At 54.3% G+C, this 18417-nt stretch overlaps 1 protein-coding gene across 2 annotated transcripts; it reads right to left on the reverse strand.

The window, feature by feature from the left end:
• Positions 1 to 42: 42 nt before the first annotated feature.
• PHF19 (PHD finger protein 19) lies at positions 43 to 17895 on the reverse strand. Of its 2 annotated transcripts, XM_059925488.1 has the most exons (15): positions 16285 to 17895; positions 15586 to 15786; positions 14989 to 15070; positions 12384 to 12479; positions 11800 to 11900; positions 10986 to 11134; positions 9165 to 9260; positions 8349 to 8417; positions 8027 to 8147; positions 5736 to 5803; positions 4288 to 4446; positions 3584 to 3671; positions 2730 to 2815; positions 1647 to 1742; positions 43 to 466 (listed from the first exon to the last, which is right to left on the reverse strand). In XM_059925488.1, exons 1-15 carry the CDS (start codon positions 16333 to 16335, stop codon positions 124 to 126), a joined length of 1806 nt encoding a protein of 601 aa, XP_059781471.1. In that variant the 5' UTR covers positions 16336 to 17895; the 3' UTR covers positions 43 to 123. The 2 variants fall into 2 exon arrangements, with proteins under 2 accessions (XP_059781471.1, XP_059781473.1); XM_059925490.1 differs by lacking the exon at positions 43 to 466 and having other exon boundaries at positions 1655 to 1742; positions 4313 to 4446.
• Positions 17896 to 18417: the final 522 nt, after the last annotated feature.

Raw genomic sequence — 18417 nt, forward strand, 5'->3', positions numbered from 1 at the left:
CCAGGCACTTGCAGCTCCGTCTTGCTTCCCTCCCCCACCCCAGCCTGGAGAGAACTGGGGAGCCTGTGGCTTCCGCTGTCTCCCCTTTGGTTTCCAGGACTGCTGGCATCCTGTGGGGGCTGGTCAGTAAGGGGTAGTCCCTTCCCACTCCACCAGGTACTGAACCTTGCCCTCGGGCGTGACCCTCCGAGCCAGCACCTGGTACTTCTCCCCACAGGCTAACCGCCCGGCTGCGCCAAAGTAGTTGGTGATGGATGACTTGAGGTGGGACAAGGACGAGTCATCTTCACTGATGCTCTCGAACGTGTGGCTGTCGATGCCCTCGTCGGGCCGCTCGGGGCCTGAGGCCCCCTCCGCGCTGCTGTCGGAGGGGCAGCGTCCACCCAGCTCGGCCGCCCGCCGCTTTGCCCGCAGTGGCATGTACGCTTTGGCTGCCAGCTTCCTCTTGCGGCTGCCCACTGTCCGTCTGCACCGGAAGGGGAGGAGGAGGACGACGGGAATGAAACGGGATTATCCCACCAAGTCCCTGTCCCTGAGCACTCCGGGCACGAGGCCCTGGGCACCGATGATCCCCCTGGATCCCTACAACAGCCCTGAGGAGGCTCCAGAGGAGAAACCACCAGCCGGGGAGTGGCAGAGCCCGGATGCAAACCTAGGCGTGTCCAGCTCTAAAACCGTGTTTCTTACGTTGAGGAGCTCAGTGTTGCCTGAGTCCAGGAGCACCGTCCTCTGCGCTTCCCGCAGCCACGCAGTGCAGAGGCCCTGCTTACTCTTGCCTAGTCCGTCACCTGCACTCACTGTAGCTGGAGGCGTCACACAGGGGTAGGGACGGGGAGACAGACATGTATCCCCTCTCCTCCCCTCTCCCCTCCACAGGGACAGAAAGAGGTGGAGGGGGGGAAAGAAACACACACAAAAGAAGAGGTACACGTTCACAGGTACTTCGAAACAAACCAAGACCCAAAGAGCTAGTGAGAACCAAAGAAATAAAAGAAAGTACAGAGGCAACAGCAGAGAAAGAGATGTCTGGAGACACGACACGCTTCAATGGGCATTCCATCGATACTTTAAATTCTACGTTTTGCAAGGGCCTCAAGTATCCTAAATACAGTTAAAAGAGCCTCAGTTAAAAAGTTGTCTGTGTGCTTTGCAGCACCACCCTCCCCTTGCTGCTGAGGACCAGCTATTGCCAAGCAGGCTGTACCCTTAGCTAGGCCTCCAGGGATTTCTGTCCCCTCTCCTAGTCCTTACACTTTGCAGGATGCCATTTCCCCTCTACCAGGCTCTTTTCCTTAAAGACCCACAAGACAGACACCAGGTTCAGACAGCCAAGAACCAGGGTCAGGGGACCCTGCAGTCAGAGGCACAGACATTGCAAAATCGTGGCAAACAGAGGCCAAGAACCCCAGAATGGAAGAACCCTGGATCTGAAACTGCCCAGCAAGAGGTGTCACATAACCTGTAGCAGGCTAAGAGGAGCAGCCCGAATGCCCACAGCTCGGAACCGGATGGTCCCAGACCCTCACACACCTAAAGGCGGCCAGGTCCTGAGACTCCGATGCACAGAGTGAGCCACACATCACAAATGGGGTTGGGGGTTCTGGGGGGAGCGACGGAACTTGAATCCATCGTGCTGGGAGGCTAACCTGGAGTCGTAGGAAAGGCTGGTGGAAGCGGAGCCGGAGGTGCTGGCAGCGTCGGTGGAGTCCACGTCGGAGAAGAAGGTCTGGCCTGAGCTGGCGCTAAGAGGGAGGAGAGGGTGAGCCAGCCGCTGATCCTCGGCGCCCCTTGGGACCTCCCAGTCATCTCCTGGTCCCTCTCACATGCATCCTTCGTCCCAGCCGAAGCCACCTTCCCACTGAGCTTCCCGCCACCACAGCTGCAGTGGCACCTCCTCTCTCCTGAACGTTTCCTACCTATCCAGCCTTCAAAGTCCAAGGAGTCACAAAAGCCTTCCCTGACCGCCCTCCCCTGGCATTGACACCAGCACTGTGACGGTCATTAGAGATGATAACGAACGTGATCCCAGGCGCTGGTGCAGCACCTTACAGGCCGGGAGTGCTTTCGTGCACAGGATTTGGAGTCTCCTGACAACCACGCAGGACCAGGTGAGGAGGTTCAGAGAGGTTAAAGACTTTTGCTAAAGTCACACAGCTGGCGATTGCTAAGGAGGGGCTGGAGCCCAGGCCTGACTGACTGAAGCCCTTGCTCCCTCCTCCATGCCTACAGGAAAGCACGAAACGGCCTTTAATAGTTCTGGAAATAAAACGATGGATGCAGCCCCTCCCCTTGGGTGTACCAAGCACGAGGCTCTGTGGGAATACACAAGGAGCGTCCGCCACAGCCTGGGGAGGGCTAGGGAAGGCTCCCTGGAGGAACGTGAGTGTGGGGTGATCGCAGCAAGTTTGGTATCAGGCGTGAGGCAAGCGGAAGTGGGAGAGGTAGGGAGGGCTGGGCTCGGCAGGCCTTGAGCGCTGCCCTGCGGAGCTGTCCCCGGGAGCCCTGCAGGCTTACAGCGTGGGTGTTAGGCTGAAAGCCCTAATGCAGACAGACCTCTCAGGCAGCCTTCTGCAATGCGGACCCCTTAACTCAGTGACCCCAAGGGAGCTTCCCCTCCCGCCAAAGGCTCTCTGCTTCACATCTTCCAGGGCTGGAGGAATGGTGGTCTCCCTGCTTGGTTCCATCCCAGTCTCCAGAGCAGACCTCTCTGTCGGGTCCCTCACTGTTACCTTTTTAAACTCTGTATCTCATCCAGCGTGAAGTCAAATATGCTGGCCAGGTGGTGGTTGGTGCTCCAGGCCGAGGTAAAGTCACTCTGTGGACACAGGAAGGAGGGGTGGTCAGCTGGAAAGCATCACTTCCACCTTCCACAGCGCCCTCCTCCCCGCTGAGGGCCGCACAGGCTGCGCGGGGCCAGCTGGCCTTCTGAGGGTCACGCTTGTCACTTCCTCTTTTTTCCTGTCCTGACCAGGGAGCCGGGTCATGTCAGCTCTAGTCCTGGCTCTGTCTCTGGCCAGTTGTCTGACTGTCCCATCTCTGGGCTTGAGTTACCTCAACTGCAAAAGGTGGCTAGTAACCCCTTCTGAGTTTCATTCACTCTTAGAGGTGTCAGGGGGCGCGGCAGAATGGAATGACAGTTGTGAAGGTGCCTTATAAATGGTCCAGGGGAGACAACGTCTAATGTTACTGCCCACAGCGAGGGCTTCAGTGAGGATGCAGGGCTACTGAAGAAGGCAAGAATGGTCTGGAGCCCTGGCTCTGGGCTGGGCTCTGCCACTGCCTGAGGTGTGACCTCAGGAGGGTCACTGCCCTCCTGGGCCCTCAGTTTCCCCACCTGGACAGTGGAGGCAAGGATATTAGCTGCCCTTGCCCAGCCCCGCTCTGGGTTCTTGGGAGAACTTGGGGTGATAAAGGAGGAGTCTTGCAGTGCCTGGCCCTTCCTTGTTTAACCAGCTGTAAAAGGATCCTTTCGGGGACGTGGGAGAGTCCCCTGAGCCTGGGGGACTTAGTTTTCTGCACAGGAATCCCTAGTATGTGCTGACCCTGAGTGTGAAAGTGGAGAGTGAGAAAACGAGAAACTAACACTGGGGATAGCATCTTCCAGCAAAAACTTTGATCTTTTTCTTCTATAAACTCGCCTTTTCTGCTGCTGGAATTCATGAGGCAACAAACTGTGGAGACAGAAAAGGGAAAGGGTGGCCCAGTCAGAGCCTGAAGGCCCAGAGGGTGGCCCCGAGAGAGGAGTGGCTGGGCAGGGGTGGGGTCACAGCGTGGGAGTGGGCACAGGCTCTCCTTTACAAGGAGACCTGGGGAGGGGGGGTGTCCTCTGGGGCAGCAGGTATGCGAGGGTGGTGGGGTATAGTGGGCAGGCAGGAGAGGAGGTGCCTCTCCTGCCTCGGGCATCCAGGTGCTCTGCCCCCCACCCCCCGATGCCAGGAAGAGGGCGCTGGGCTCAGCCGGGAGCGCTAGGGACCCCTTACACACTGACTGCCCCTTGACCTCTCTGCCTCAGCCCTAAGCCAGCAAGACTGGGTCCCGTGATCTGGCTTTCCCTCCAAGCAAGGCCACAAGGGGCTGTGGCTGAAGGAGCGGGGACGTGGGATGAGGTCCCGGCTCAGCCACTGACTGGCCGGTTCAGGGTGCCTCCCGCTGGGACTAACTGGCTGGAGGCCTGCCTTGATCACTTGGATGCCACCACACAGCCCATCGGAGGGGGCTGCAGCTGGAGCCGGGAGCAGAGAACCCGAGGTCGGCTGCGGCCCCGGCCCCGGGGCCCCAGGCACTGACCCAGGCTTGCTCTTTCCTCTCTTACGCAGCTCAGAGGCGCCGTTCTCAGTGGGCACCAGGCCCTTGTCGGGCAGCAGCTTCCCGGGGGGGTTGGGCGGGACGCGGATGCGCAGGCGGAAGATGCACTTCTTCTTCTTGATCTCCTTGCCGCAGAGGAACCTGGGGGTGGGCAGGGAGAGGAGAAAGCTCTGGAGCCTGTCCGTCCATCCTCCTGGGGAGGAGAGTCAAGTGTTAAAACCTCCCTCTCTGCCTCCCAGGACCCAGAGCTAAATTCCAGAGTGGCCCGTGGAGACACTGATTCCTCAAAGCCTGTGGGATCAGGGGCTCCAGGTGGCGGCCGAGAATGTAGCTGGTGGCTCCTCCCTGTCCTTCCTTGTCTTGTGTGTGGTTCTTGCTGCTCCTCTCCCTTTTCTTCTCTGCCTCAACCAGCCCCAAGGCCTCTGCCTACAGGAAGCCCTCCTCCAGCTCCCCGTGGAATGCTATGGTCAAAACACTGGATTCCACACCACTCTGTTCTCTGCTCTCCCCAAGGAGACTGAAAGCACCTCCAGGCACTTCCCTCACCCTTTCATCACTGGCTGAGCTGCCATGAGGCTGCAGAGGTGACTTAACCACAGTCCTACCCTCAGGAGACTGTCTACAGAGAGGTCAGGAGGCCCCATGTACTCAAGTAGAGGGCTGTGTCTGGGCCCCAAACCATGACAAGATGAAAGAGAGAGTGGATAATTCTGTCTAGAGATGTCTGGGGAGGTTTCACAGAAGCAGGGACTGTGTCTTATTCACGGTGTCCTCAGTACCTACACAGGGCTGACACAGAGCAGTTCAATAAATAGTCATTGATGGAACAAATGAATGAAAGGCATTGAAGAGCATCCTAGGTGACGAAAGAGTGTGAGCAAAAGCACTGAGTAGGAAAGCAAAGGGTTCAGAATGGCTGGCGCCCAGAATAAATAAAGCAAAGTGTCCGTGGCAGAAGGTATGGGCAGGGTCTGATCATAAGAGGCCTCGAATGCCACGCTAAGGAGCTTGGGCATTCTCCGTGGTGGTAGCGAGGGGCATGCCAGCCGTGTGTTCTGAGAAGAACTCAGTAGAGTGGATGGGCAGACATGGGCTGGGGACAGGTGATGAATCCGTGCTTCAGTGCCTGGCCCAGAACCATAGATGGCTAGTGCAGGGGAGACCTCAGAGAGCAGGGGTTGCAGCCCCCTATGGAGCTGAGTCCAGTATCAAAATGTGTCTGGCTGCTGGAGTGGTCAGGGGAGGCATCCCAAAGGAAGTGGGTGCTCCCTGATCTTGAAGGACGGGTAATATTCATAGAGTTAAAGAGAAGTGGAGGGAGACCCAGGTGGGAGCATAGCTTGTACAAAGGTTATGAGGTAGGAAGACGCTTTAACTGAAATCCAACCTGTCAAGGGGCCCACAGCACTCCCTCCCTTCCCTGCACGCACCGGCTTTTATAACTGTTCAGAGCGTTGAGGAGATGCGGTCCTCGGTCCGTCACGGGGGTGCTGGTGAGCTAACGGGGGGCAGGGCAGAGGACAGTCAGACCTGGCACATGGCATCTGAGAAGGCCTCATCCCCTGTCCCCACCCTCCCCTCAATCTCCTGATGCTCTGAGTCCTCCAGGTGAGGACCACTGACTTGTTCCATGATCTCAGACAAGTCTTTTCACCTCTGAGCTCACGTCCCCATCTGTAAATGAGGAGAATAACTCCTGTCCTAAATGTATCAAGAGCTTTAAAAATGTCCATGCCCTTGACCCAGTAATGCTGCTCCGTGGAACCTATCATACACACATGACACACAAATAAAGCTTTATGTACAAAAAAGTTCACCGCATCATTTTCCTAATGATGGGAAAGAAACTACATGCCCAACAGGAAGGAAACAAGTAAGTAAACTATGGTGGAAACCATGCAGCCATGAAAAATGTTGATTAAAAACTCTTTCATAACATGGAAAAGTATTTATGATACAATGTAAACTGAAAAAAAGACTTAAAATTGTATATACTGTCTCTTTGTTTTGTATACAGATTCATTTGTATTATTTTTTAGATTCTACATACAAGTGACATAATATTTGTCTGACCTACTTCACTTAGTATAATATTCTCTAGGTCCATCCATGTTGCTGCAAATGGTAATATTTCATTCTTTTTATGGCTGAGTAATACTCCATTGTATATATACACCACATCTTCTTAAACCAATCATCTATTGATGGGAAATTGGGTTGTTTCCATGTCTTGGCTATTGTAAATAGTGCTATGACCACTGGGGTGCAGGTGTCTTTTCGAATTAGAGTTTTCATCTTTTCTGAATATATGCCCAGGAGTGGGGTTACTGGATCATATGGTAGCTCTATTTTTAGTTTTCTAAGGAACTTTCATTCTGTTTTCTATAGTGGCTGCACCAATTTACATTCCCACAAATTTATGGTTACCAAAGAGGAAAAGGAGGGGGAAGGGATAAATTAGAGGAGTATGGGATTAACAGATACACACTACTATACATAAAATAGATAAACAACAAGGATTTACTGTATAGCACAGGGCACTATATCCAATACCTTGTAATAACCTATAATGGAAAATAATCTGGATAAAATATATATATGTGTGTATGTGTGTGTGTATATATATATATACACACACATACACACATATATATATATGACTGAATCACTTTGCTGTATGCCTCAAACTAACATAATATTGTAAATCAACTATACTTCAGTTAAAAATTGTAAATACTGTATAATCTAAGCCATATAAAAAGAAAAATAGACGTAAATGAGAGGATTGAACTATGTGCACCTATGTGTGTTAGCAGTGGATGTTTCTGAGTGGTGAGATGCAGGAGTGTGGATGGTTTTCTTTTAAGTATACTTTCTTACACTTTGAAAATTTTCTACCAGGAATATGTACGATTTTTTTAAATAAATCAGGAAAAAAATTATTAAAAAAATACCAGCTTTACCTATCTTTTAGGGGTTTATAATATGTATGCCTTTTATAAATTATCAAACACTGTAAATGAAGATGTTACTATATGAAGAACTTCTGCCGAGCATAAAGGTTACTTTAAAAAAAAGCCCTATTTCACTAAAGGATTTGGGGCAGTCAGCAGAGAAGATGCCTCACTCTGGATGTGGTGGAGAGGATTCAGAGGGTGTCATTAAAGGGCGCACGGCCCTGCCGTGGAAGTGGTTGGGGAAGCCCTGGCTCAGCTCTCCACCTCTGACATGCTGAAAGTCTCTGGTTTGTGACTTCACTCCGTGAATCCCAGCTCCCAGACCCCTGGTGATCTCTCCTGCTATTCAGAGTACGACCGGCAGAGGGCAGGCCCACTTCACTTTCCATCCTAGCCAGGTAATCTGGGGTGGGTCACACATCTCTGTAGGGAGATCTCCTCCAGCCAGACTCGACCCCCAGCTCCCTACAGCTGAGCTGGTGAGGCCCTAACCCACCCACTACCAAAGCCTGGGTTAGGAAGCTCCTTGCAGGGAACAGGCTCAGATGCCTGGACTCAGAGATGCAACGGCTCAAAGGCTCTGGGTCTTTGTCTCCACTCAGCAGCCCTCACGGACAGCCAGCGTTCCTGAAGAATTGTGCTCAGAGACCCAGATCCTGGTGTGGCGCTGTGTGACCCTGGGCAAACCTCTCACCTCTCTGGACTTAGGCAACCCCACTGTGGAACGGATTCTCGCCATTCTGATGTCCCATGGTCTTGCATACCTTGCCAAGCTGCAGGAGCTCCCAGTGGTGGTTGACAAAGGCCAGAATCTCCTCAAAGTCAAAGTACTTCTTCTTGCTCTGCACCCCCAGGTTGTAGAGGGCCAGGTGAACCACATCGACCCTGGGCAAGGGTGCAAGGAGGCGGGCCCAGAGTGAGGTGGCAGCCTGTCCAGCCAGGGCTGGAGCATCCTGGGTCCAGGCTGAAGGGCAGGGGCAAGGCTGGGACCTGGTGGCTGGAAATGGAATTGTTCCCAGAGGGAGGAGGGAAGGGAGAAACTGGGAAGGGACAGGAGTGGGCCTGGGCCAAGCCCCACCCTCTCACCATCGCAGGGGCAACCTCTCGATGTACTCTGGGCCCTGGTTGCACACGGAGCAGAAAAACAGGTAGAACCTGTGGGTGGTTGAAAAGGGGGCCTGTGGTAGGAGCAGCTCTGACACCCCACCCTGGTCCAGCGCCCTCACCCCCCGCCTGCTTTCCCATAGTCAGCACTGCCCTCATTCCCTCTGAGGAGGGGATAAAGATGGGGCAGAACAGGGACCAAGAACTACTCCCCTACCCCTTCTAACCTGTACCTCAAACCCTTTCCCAAATATCACTGCCCTGGAGTGTGGCTGAGTTCAGACTGAGCTGAACTAGGCTGGGCTGCAGGGACCACCCTCTTCCCCTCTGCCTGACACACACACACACACACACACACACACACACACACACACTCAATCACAAACCACGTGAGACACCAACCAAGACACACACAGTATCCTGTTTGACACACATAAGCCTTCCACTAGCTTAGCCCCCTTGGTTAGAAGCCAGATCAAGTCATCCATTTCCCCCATGCCTCCTCCAACAGCCCCGGGGTCAGGGCTGGCGCAGGGCCTGTGTCTCTCCCCCTTCCCCAGACACTTGAAGCATCTGGGGCTTAGGGAAGGTGGGGCTGTGACTGGGGATGTGGCCCAGCGTGTCCCTCTACTGGGAAGGCCTCCTCACCCTGAGCTGCCTCTGTAGACAGGGACACACTGTCCCAAACCCCCAAAGGGGGTCTAGGGCCTGGCAGGCAACCTGAAGGAGTTGCTGCAGCTGCTGCCCCCATCCCCCCACCTCACCCCCAAGGCTGAGCCAGACCAGATTAGCACCTACCGGTCTCCGAACATCATGGGCTCATTGAGACACTGGGTGCAGGCCTCGTGGAACCACTGCCTGCACCGGTAACACTGCAGCATCCGCAGGTACCATCTGGAGAGCCAGAGGAGCCAGGGTCAGCCAGGCCCACACTCCCAGCCAGGGATCAGCCTCAGCAACCTTTCCCAACACAAACTCGCCCTCCAGCGGGGGAAAGGGAAGAGAACTCACAGTTACTGAGCACTGGGCTGTGCCAGGGGAAGCCCTGCCTGGCAGCAGGGCATAAGCTATACCATTTGATCTCACCGTCTGGTCAAACACGGGCTGCTGTCCACATTTTACAGGTGAGTCAGAGGTTAAATAGCTTGTTCAAGGTCACTCAGGAGGCAAGTGGTGGATGGTGACTCAAATCCTAGCCTCCCTGACTTCAAAGCCCATGCTCTTTGTGCCACACTGGAGCCCCCATCTCTGGTCTGTGCCTCACACACTGCTTCCCAAACACTACTGATGGGGAAAGGTTTGCCCTGGAGACTTCATGGGAGAATAAAGGCTCCTATAAGCCCCTCACCTGGTAATGTATCTACCCTATCACAACCATCCAACAACTACTCATTGAGTAAGAATGAAAACCAAAAAGGTGTTTTCTTAATTAACAGTCAGTGCTTTGTTCACACCTTATCAGGTGTGGTCCTTGGACCACCTGCATCAGAATCACCTGGGGTCCAGGTTAAAATGCAGAAGATTTCTTGACCCGTTCCAGGCCTACTCAATCTTTGGGGTAGCCCCTGGGAGACACACTTCTGACAATCACCCGAGCAACTCTGCCCAGTAAGCACTGAGAACCACCACCTCAATGCTGCAAAGGTCTCTGTAAGCATTTCTCCATCTGTTATCCCAAAGGCCTCAACACCCACGGAAGGATGATGGGGCCAAGGTTATTAATCCCACTTGAGAGATGAAGTACTTCAAGTGATTTGCCCAAATCACCCAGCTAGGTCGTAAGCACAGCCTCCAGACCCTTAGTGCTTGTCAGCAGAACTTGGGGATGAGACTCAGGACTTCAGGGTGTCGGGTAGGCTGTTTCCTGAGGGCAGAGGTTCCATCTCTCACTTCTGTGGTTCCTCCCACAGTGTTGGTGCAGTCAGCCCAAGGGAACAGGCTCAATCAGCCATGGCTGCATGGAGGCCCAGGCCACAAGGAAGAATCAATCAAAGACTCCCATCCTACATAGAGTCAGGGTAAGAACCCCCTCCACTGCGTCCCCAAGGTAGTCCCCCCAACCCCTGCTTGCACACCTCCAGGGAAAAGGACCTTCCCATCTCATCAGCAGCCTGTCTCACTGACTCTGGCAACGGGAAGGTTTATCTCAACGTCCATGCACCAACAGTAACAGCTCACACTTGTTAAAGCGCTTACCAAGTGCCAGGCACTGTGTGAGCCTTTACCTGAATGACCTAATTCACCCACCGCTCACAACCACCCTGTCGCGGGAAAACTACGATGAGAACTGAGGCTCAGGGGTAGCACAGCTCTAAGGGGCTGGGAAAATTTGGACACTGGGGGCCAGTCTGGTAACCACTCTTCAATACTGCCTTCTTTTCCACGGTGCCCAAAGAAAACACCTCCACTCCCCCGCACCCCCCTGCGGAGAGCGCTAGCCCTGTGCTCTCGAGCCCCGCGCGCGCTCAGGTGCCATCCCCGAGGCCTGAGGGAGGATACGGGCTCTTCCCTGGGGGTCCGGCTCCCCCAGCCGGCCGCGCCTACCCGGCTTCCCTGGGGCCCCGCCCCGCGCCCCGCCCCTCGGGGAGGCCCCGCCTCGCTCCGCCCCCGCGGCCTTACTCTCCCGGCCCGCCGCAGTAGCAGTAGCATTGCTGCTGGTTGGTGCGGTGGGGCGAGTCCCACTCCAGCTCCTCGGGCTGGTAGGACAGCACCATCTTCACAGCCTGCAGGGTCCTGGCGATGGCGCCCTTCTTCAGCGCGCCGCCTTTCTGCGGGAAGATGAGGGCCGAGTTACCCGCGGGGGTCCCGGTTGGGCCACACGTGGCTCCCTATCAAGGCTAGTGCCGACCAGGTGGGAACAGGATATTCCAGTGTAGTCAGAAACGCACAAAGCCTCTTCTCATCAATCCCAGATCCATCCCCTCTCTATCCCCAAGGAGCTGCATTTTCAGTAATATTAATAGTAATAAGCACAACAATAAAAGTAACAATAATAACCAACACATATTGAGAGTGGGCACTTACATGGATTTTCTTTCTTAATAGTAAAGCACTATTTGTTGGGGGCCTCCTACTCCTGACACCAAACCTGTATCCATTTAAAGAGTACATTTTTTTTTTTTTGGCCGCACAGCATGTGGCACCTTAATTCCCCCACCAGGGATCGAACCCGCGCCCCCTGCATTAGAAGTGCAGAGTCTTAATCACTGGACCACCAGGGAAGTCCCCAAACCTGTATGCATTTAACAGCCAAGGAAACAGGCTCAGGGAGGCTAAGGAACCTGCACAAGGACATACAGCTTGTTAAGTGGCAGTCGCTGTCTGCCTCCAAAGCCAGGCTCTGTGACCAGGAGTGAGGCCCGAGCCCAGGGAGTCTCTGGGCTTCCAGACTGGAGGATGGGGAGAAGCAGGGTGGGAAGGATGGAGGGCTCACCCGCACAGCCAGCGCAAAGATGCAGCGTCGGCAGAACCAAGGTGTGAGCAGGGGCCGGTCGGCACTGCCCGCTATGGGGATGTGGCACTGCTGGTGGTAACCTATGGCAAAGGAGAGGGGGTGAGTGCCCGAGGCCAGTCAGCCCAGAGGCGGCAGGCTGGGGAGGGCTGCGGCAAGTCCGAGGAGCTGTGTGCCTGCCAGCTGCCAGGGGACTGGCTGGTGACGTTCACCAGGCAGCCAGGCTGGTGTCCAGGCAGGCCACTAAGAGCCAGCGTTGGCCCAGTGCGGGAAGCACCAAAGGTCTGGCTTCAGCCTCTGTGCCCCATCTCTCCTACCCATCCTCTCCACCCACGGGGGCTCCAAAGTGCATAACTTCTCTCACTTTCCAGAAGCCCCAGCTCTCCCCAAGGATCACCTCCCTGGGCCCTCATTCGCAGAGACTGGCCCCTTGTCACTCTGGAGCTCCAAAAGAAACAGGAAGCCAGCTAAGGCACAAGTGGTCTGAGGCGGTGCAGGTCCCGATCCAGTGGTGAATGGGGACCCACAGGTCTGGGCCTTCTCCATGCCCTGCTCATCACACTCACCCAGGCCACACTTCCCACAGATGAGGATCTCATTCAGTGGTCCTGATGTCTTCCCCAGGCAGATGTTGCACTTAGGTTCCTCTCCTGGAACACCAGCTGAAAGAAAGAGGCCCTCTAGGGTCAGGTCGGGCTCACAGGAAAGAGCAGTTTTAAAATTACATTCCACGTGCTGAGCCTCTACTGAGTGCTGGGCCCCATAGGCCAACTCACTGAATCTCCCCAACCAGTCTGAGCTGCCTATTACCATTAGCCCATTCTAAAGATGGGGAAATTGAGGCTCAGAGAGGTTAAGTCCCATGCTCAGCTGGTAAGTAGGAGGGGGGGGATTCAAACCCGCAGCTATCTGACATCAAATTATTTGTCCTTTTTACCACATCATGCTGCCTCTTCTGCTTAATTTAACTTGATTTGTTAAAGTTTTTTATGTTAAATAATTTTTTAAAAATTTTATTATGGAATAATAACAGAACGTTACAATGAAACTCCACGTTCTTATCAATAATCATGAACTCACGACCAATCTTGTTTTGACTATATTCCCACTCACTTCCCCACCTCCTGTATTAAATATTTCAGTACATATCGCTGAAAGTTCAGGACTCTAAAAAAAAAAAAAAAAAACTACAGCACCTTTATTGCACCTAAAAATTAAAAATAAGTTCTTAATAGCAACAAATTCAGTTAGTGTTCACATATCCAATTGTCTCAAAAAAGTCATAACAATTTTAAGTTTGATCAATTGCTTTTAATCTACAGGTTCCCTCTCCATCTTTTTTTTTCCTTTGCAATTTGGCGTTGTTGAAGAAGAAATATGTACTTATGACTAAAGGGTTTGAGTGAATAAAGTACGATACATTTTGATGTGTGTTTCTGTCTCATTTCCCCTAGCAGACGGAAAGTTCTGTAAGGGCAGAAAAGGTATCTGTTCATCTCTGTGTCCCCAGGACCTCTTATGGGGTGTGGCACATAACACGTGTTCAAGACATGTTTGTTGAATAAATGGTCTCTTGCCTCTTATCCCTGAATATGCTCCCAGGAAGGCGGGACCCACTGTGGGTCGCAGTTAAGTCTTCACTGGCTTAATGAAGTGATGGATCAGTAACTATAGCGTGCTCAGCCTTATGCTCTCATCTTGGGCGACCCCAGAGGGCTGCTGTCCTACCTGTGAGGAGCAGTGATCTAGCTGGGGAGCCACACGGTTCCCCAGGTGAACACTGCAGCACCTCCTTGGTGCCTGGCACACAGTGGGCCTTCTATTCAGGGTGTGCTACTTCTATCCATGGTTTGGACTGTCTTTCCTCACCAGCTGGCTCCTTCTGCTTTCAAAAAGAAGGCAGCCTAGGAGAGGAGACCCTCGTTGCTTTGGATTTTTAAATAATACCTTTAGGGTGAGAGGGGCTTGGAGAAGCATCAGCCTGCATTAGCCACAACATCTTGGAGAAAAAGGCAATTTGGAAGCTCGATTAACTGGCTGGGTTCTGTGGCCTCTGCTTGGCAGGCTCTTGAAATCATCTCTTACGGTAACAAATTCTTCAGAAACAGCCTCCCTGTAACTCAGCAGCACTGGGCTAAGCATTTAACCACACTGTGAGGCCAGTACGTTCAGTCTCCTTTTTCTCAGATGAAGAAACAGGCTCACAGAGGTTATGTCACTCACCCAAAGATATGCAGCAGTAAGTGGCAGAGCTAGAATATCTTGGTCCGAGGAATACTGGACCCTAAAACCTGCCTCTTCCCCACATACCGCCATGTCGGTTCTCCTGTTAGAGCATAAATGGCAAAAAAAGAGTCTCTTCTCTCACGGTAACTCTGATTGGTAGTGGCTGCTTGGAGCTCCATGTTGAAAATTTACAAGTGTTGTGATTGATTAGTTATGTCTGTCATGTACATGGCAAGAGAGAAAGGTGGCAAGAATGCCCCCAGTCTGTCATCTCTGTAAGACAGTGTCAGCTCTCTGAGGGCAGGGATGGTACCCAACCCAGCTCCCTTTCAACTCTGAAAACTGGCCCAGCTCCATCCCAGTAAGTCCATCATCACCTTGCCTGGTTCATACCTGCTTGTTTGGTCTTTCCCCCACGGAGAGAGCTGGCCCAGCTCCATCCAGGTAAGTCCATCATCACCCTGCCTGGTTCATATCCGCTTGTTTGGTCTTGCCCCCATGGAGAGAGCTGCCTCCCTAGTTTTCTTACCATGCTGATAGGGGACACTGTGCTTATACCGAAAGGTGACAATTCTGATTGCCTGGGCCCTTCCCTGTTCCCTAGCCCCAGAGTGACCCAGAGCTTTGGGCAGCAAGGAAGCAAACACAGGCCTGGGACCCAACCCTGCTCTCCCAGCACCTCCCTGAGCCACTTTCTCCATCTGCCTGCCTCCCTCATGAGGTAGGAGTACTCAAGGGGATGATAGATGTCATAAGTGTGTTTCCACATAAATGTACAGCTGGTAATCCGATCAGCACCTCAGGTGCACCTGGGGCTCCAAATACAAGGCCAGATGCCAGAAGTTAGAGACAGAAGGAGAGAAGGAAAAAATGGAGGGAGAGGCGGAGAGAGGATCGGGGGTTGGGTGGGGGGTGGGGGGTGCCTGAAATCACAGGAATACTCACCATGCTGTATGTCCTTCCACAAGACCCAGTATTTGGAGTTATCTTCAAAAGTTACAAGGCAGCTTTGCTTAGAACTGCTGACCTGAGGCAGAGAGAGGGAGGGGCAGTGTGAGACAGTAGCTGGGGAAAAGCCACTTGAACACGGTCTTCCTCTCCCATTTCTGTCCCCACAGGTCAGAGGGTTTAGACCTCTCCTTGTGCTGTAAAAAGGAGAGCCAGGCTAGAAGGGGAAGGAGGATGGCAGTTCCGGAGGTAGTGCACACCCACTCACTGGAGTTGTGCAGTCAGGGACCGGGGGATGGCAACTTGGCGGGAACGCCGAGGACAGAACAGGCCAGGTGATTGTTTGTGATCCTCTCCAACCTGATTTTGTTTTGTTTTGTAGGCTCACAGAGCACTTCTCTAAAGATGTTGACCCTAAGGATGGCACCTGCTTTTGCAGGCTCCGCCTCCTTCCACTTTCAGCTTTGGAGCATAAGGACAAGGCGGGAATTTCCCAGCAATCTCCCACCCTCCATCACTGGTCTGAGGCCGAGACCAGAGGATGAGCAGAGAGATGCTGAGCCTGGGAACTGGGGCCAGGGAGGAAAGGTTTACCCTCTTGATCTTCCCGAGATAATACAGTCCATCTGTCCACCGGCACAGCACATACTGGCCCTCTGTCAGCTTGGACATCAGGTCTTTGAAGTTGTTCTTGGCTTTTGCCAGGGCCCCCTTGTTGGGGAGGTGGCTGGTGGCACCATAGGAGTCCCGAGTCCCTGGGTCCAGACCTCGATTCTCCATCAGCTTCCACTGACACTGGAAGAGAAAGAGAAAGGGGTTTTTACTCCTTACTTCAGGAGAAGGGGAAGGAAGGAAAGAAACAACCATTTATGTAACCTGTGCTATGTGCCAGATGCTTTTATCACCTCACTGGATCCTCCTGACAACGCTGTGAGGGAGGCATTATTATGCCCATTTTACTGGTCAGGAAACTGAGGTTTGGCAAGGGGAAGTGGCTATGGGGTCAGAGGCAGAGCCATGGTCCATAATCAGGCGAGCTGATTCTAAGTCCTGCTCTCTCCCCACCCATACCATGCAGCCTTCTACATAGAAAGGCTCTCTCAACCAACCAGGGAGCAAAATCTCCCCGCCCAGGGGGGGCCTGAACCTCACTCCCTGGCTTCACAGCCAGAGGTTTTATCCCTAAAGCAAACATACTCCGTGTTCTCTAAGTGGAGGACCTTCTCCAGCGGAGCAGCGGGAAGTTCTCAGACCCTTGACCCCTACCCTGAGAGCTGGCCAGAGAAAACTCACCTGGAGAGGAAAACTCCTGGGTGGCTTGTGAACTGGTATAGACTTGGCCATCTGTGTCTTCTGTAATCTCCTTTTCTGTTCTCAATTATGGGATGATTTAATGGAAACCAATTCTGGGACATTTAAACTCACTTATGCTTTTACTCAGATGCAAACCGGCTCCAAGCAGTGAAGTCATTGCCATGCCAACCTCTCCACATCTGTCTCTCACCATCCTACAAAATGTGCCGCTCCCATTGCTTTCACTTCTTCCTGCTAATGGTACTACTATGGTCCCCAGACCCCCAAGCATCTTAGATTTCTCCAACCGATGAGTTGCCACAGCAGCCAAGCACAGTGACTTCTGGCACCCTACTCCTCTTTTCCATCCCCCTGTCCTGGTCTCAGTTCAGGCCTCATCTTGCCTGGGCCATTCATTCATTCAATAACTGTTTCCTGAGCCTTGTGCCCACTCACCTATGCTGGGCACCTGGGATTCGGAATGGAACCACCAGCGCCCAGTGCTAAACAGGCCACTCCCTGTTTCCTGCCTCCCCACCAGACTCTTCCTCAGGGCCATCAATTCCCATCTTCTTATTCTCCCAGAAACCTTCTGTGGCTCCCCAGTACCTCCAATGGCATTCAAAGCCCCCCCACGGCCCCCTCCTCCTCAATCTGGGCTCACCTGGCTCCAGGCCCCTCCACACACTCTCCACTAAGCCAAAAACACAGCATCCCTCTGTTCCCTGCACCCGCTACTCTGGTCCCCTCCTCCTCTGCCAAGACGCTGGGCACCTGGTGTTATGATTACCTGTAGACAGGGAGAGAGTCCTTTTTCCCTGTAAGTGTGTGTGTACTCCTGTGAGATTGTGTTTGATGTCTACAGCCTTATGTCAGTGAGCATATGAAATGGAATACATGTGTGTGCATGTCAAGGGCCCTGGGGCAGGCAGGGCCTTGCTGGGGTCTTCACTCTCCAGATGGTGGCGCGGCCACGTCCCCTCTTGCCTCCCCTCCCGCCCCCGCCCCGTCACCCCCCCCCCCATTCCTCTCTTTTCTCCAGGGCAGACCGCGCAGGCACCGGGCAGGGTGTGCAGTCCAAATCTCTGCCTTCTCCCTGCCACCTGGCTCCCGGGCGCTGCAAGGTCCCTGCCCGCCGGGCCTGGGGCCCGGGCCCGCGGCAGGTTCACAAACTGACACTTCCTCCCCCGCCGCGCCGTTGGGAGCAGGCCCGGTCGCCGCACCCCCCCTGGCGGGGCGGGGGCCCTCGGGTGGCGGCCCCCCCAACCGCGCCTCCATCCTCCCGGAGCGGGCCCCCGCGGGCTGTGATTGGCTGATTCAAACCCATCTGCAAAGAAATGCCTGTTTGCGGGTTCCCGTCGGCGTCCAGTTCAAATCCGCGGCACCCGGATCGCGGGGCCGGGCGGGGGCAGGAAGCGAGGATGATTCATGCGCAGGGGCCTCTCCCAGGGCGGCCGTTGGCTTTTTAAAAAGGGTGTTTGGGAGGGGAAAAAGCTTGCAGAAGTACCCCCTTCGGGTTCAAGCGCTCCTCTCTTTAGTCGCTCCGACGCCAAGCCTCCCCCATCCCAATCCTGCCGCAGCCTGACTTCGGACGTGAGCAAAATCCCAAACGCCCCCGTCGGTCTCCAAGCCACCCCCCCCCCAACACACACCCAACAGAAAAAATAAAGATTTTAGGCACAGGACTAGCGACCTGTCACACACGCCCCCCAAAGGCTCGGGGACCCGGGCGGGGCTCCCGCCACCCCGCGGACACCGTTCACCCCTCTCCACCCCCCAGGCGCGCGGCTTCCCAGGGCTCCAACGCACCCGGAGGCGTTTGACCCGCCAAAGTTCAGGAAATTTCCAAGAGGGATGATTGCAGGGAAAGGCGAGTGTGGCGGGGAGTCCCCCGGCCCGGGCCGGCCGCCCGCAGCGCTAAACTTACCGCGAGGCTGCGTGTCCGCCGGTCCCACTTGGAGTCTGGCCACCAGGCGCATCGGCGGCGGAGGTGGCTGCGCTCGGCCCGCGGCTGCCCGGCCGAGTGTCCGCCCGTGGGGCCGGGGTCGGGGTCTCGGCGGGGGCGGGGCGGGGCGGGGGCGCCGCGGGGAGGAGGGGGGGCGGAGGAGGAGGGAGGGGCCGGGGCGCTCAGGA

This window comes from Balaenoptera ricei, chromosome 6 (assembly GCF_028023285.1).
Source record: "Balaenoptera ricei isolate mBalRic1 chromosome 6, mBalRic1.hap2, whole genome shotgun sequence".
Classification (NCBI taxonomy): domain Eukaryota; kingdom Metazoa; phylum Chordata; class Mammalia; order Artiodactyla; family Balaenopteridae; genus Balaenoptera; species Balaenoptera ricei.

Excerpts from the sequence above, each read along its gene's own strand:
- PHF19 (XM_059925488.1), bottom strand. The coding sequence starts at position 16,335 with ATGGCCAAGTCTATACCAGTTCACAAGCCACCCAGGAGTTTTCCTCTC. Across the intron at positions 12,480-14,988 it reads GTGGAAGGACATACAGCATG|CTGGTGTTCCAGGAGAGGAA; the intron begins GTGAGTATTCCT and ends TCTTTCTTTCAG. Across the intron at positions 2,816-3,583 it reads TGGAAGATGCTATCCCCAGT|AGTGACTTTACCTCGGCCTG; the intron begins GTTAGTTTCTCG and ends CTGTGTCCACAG.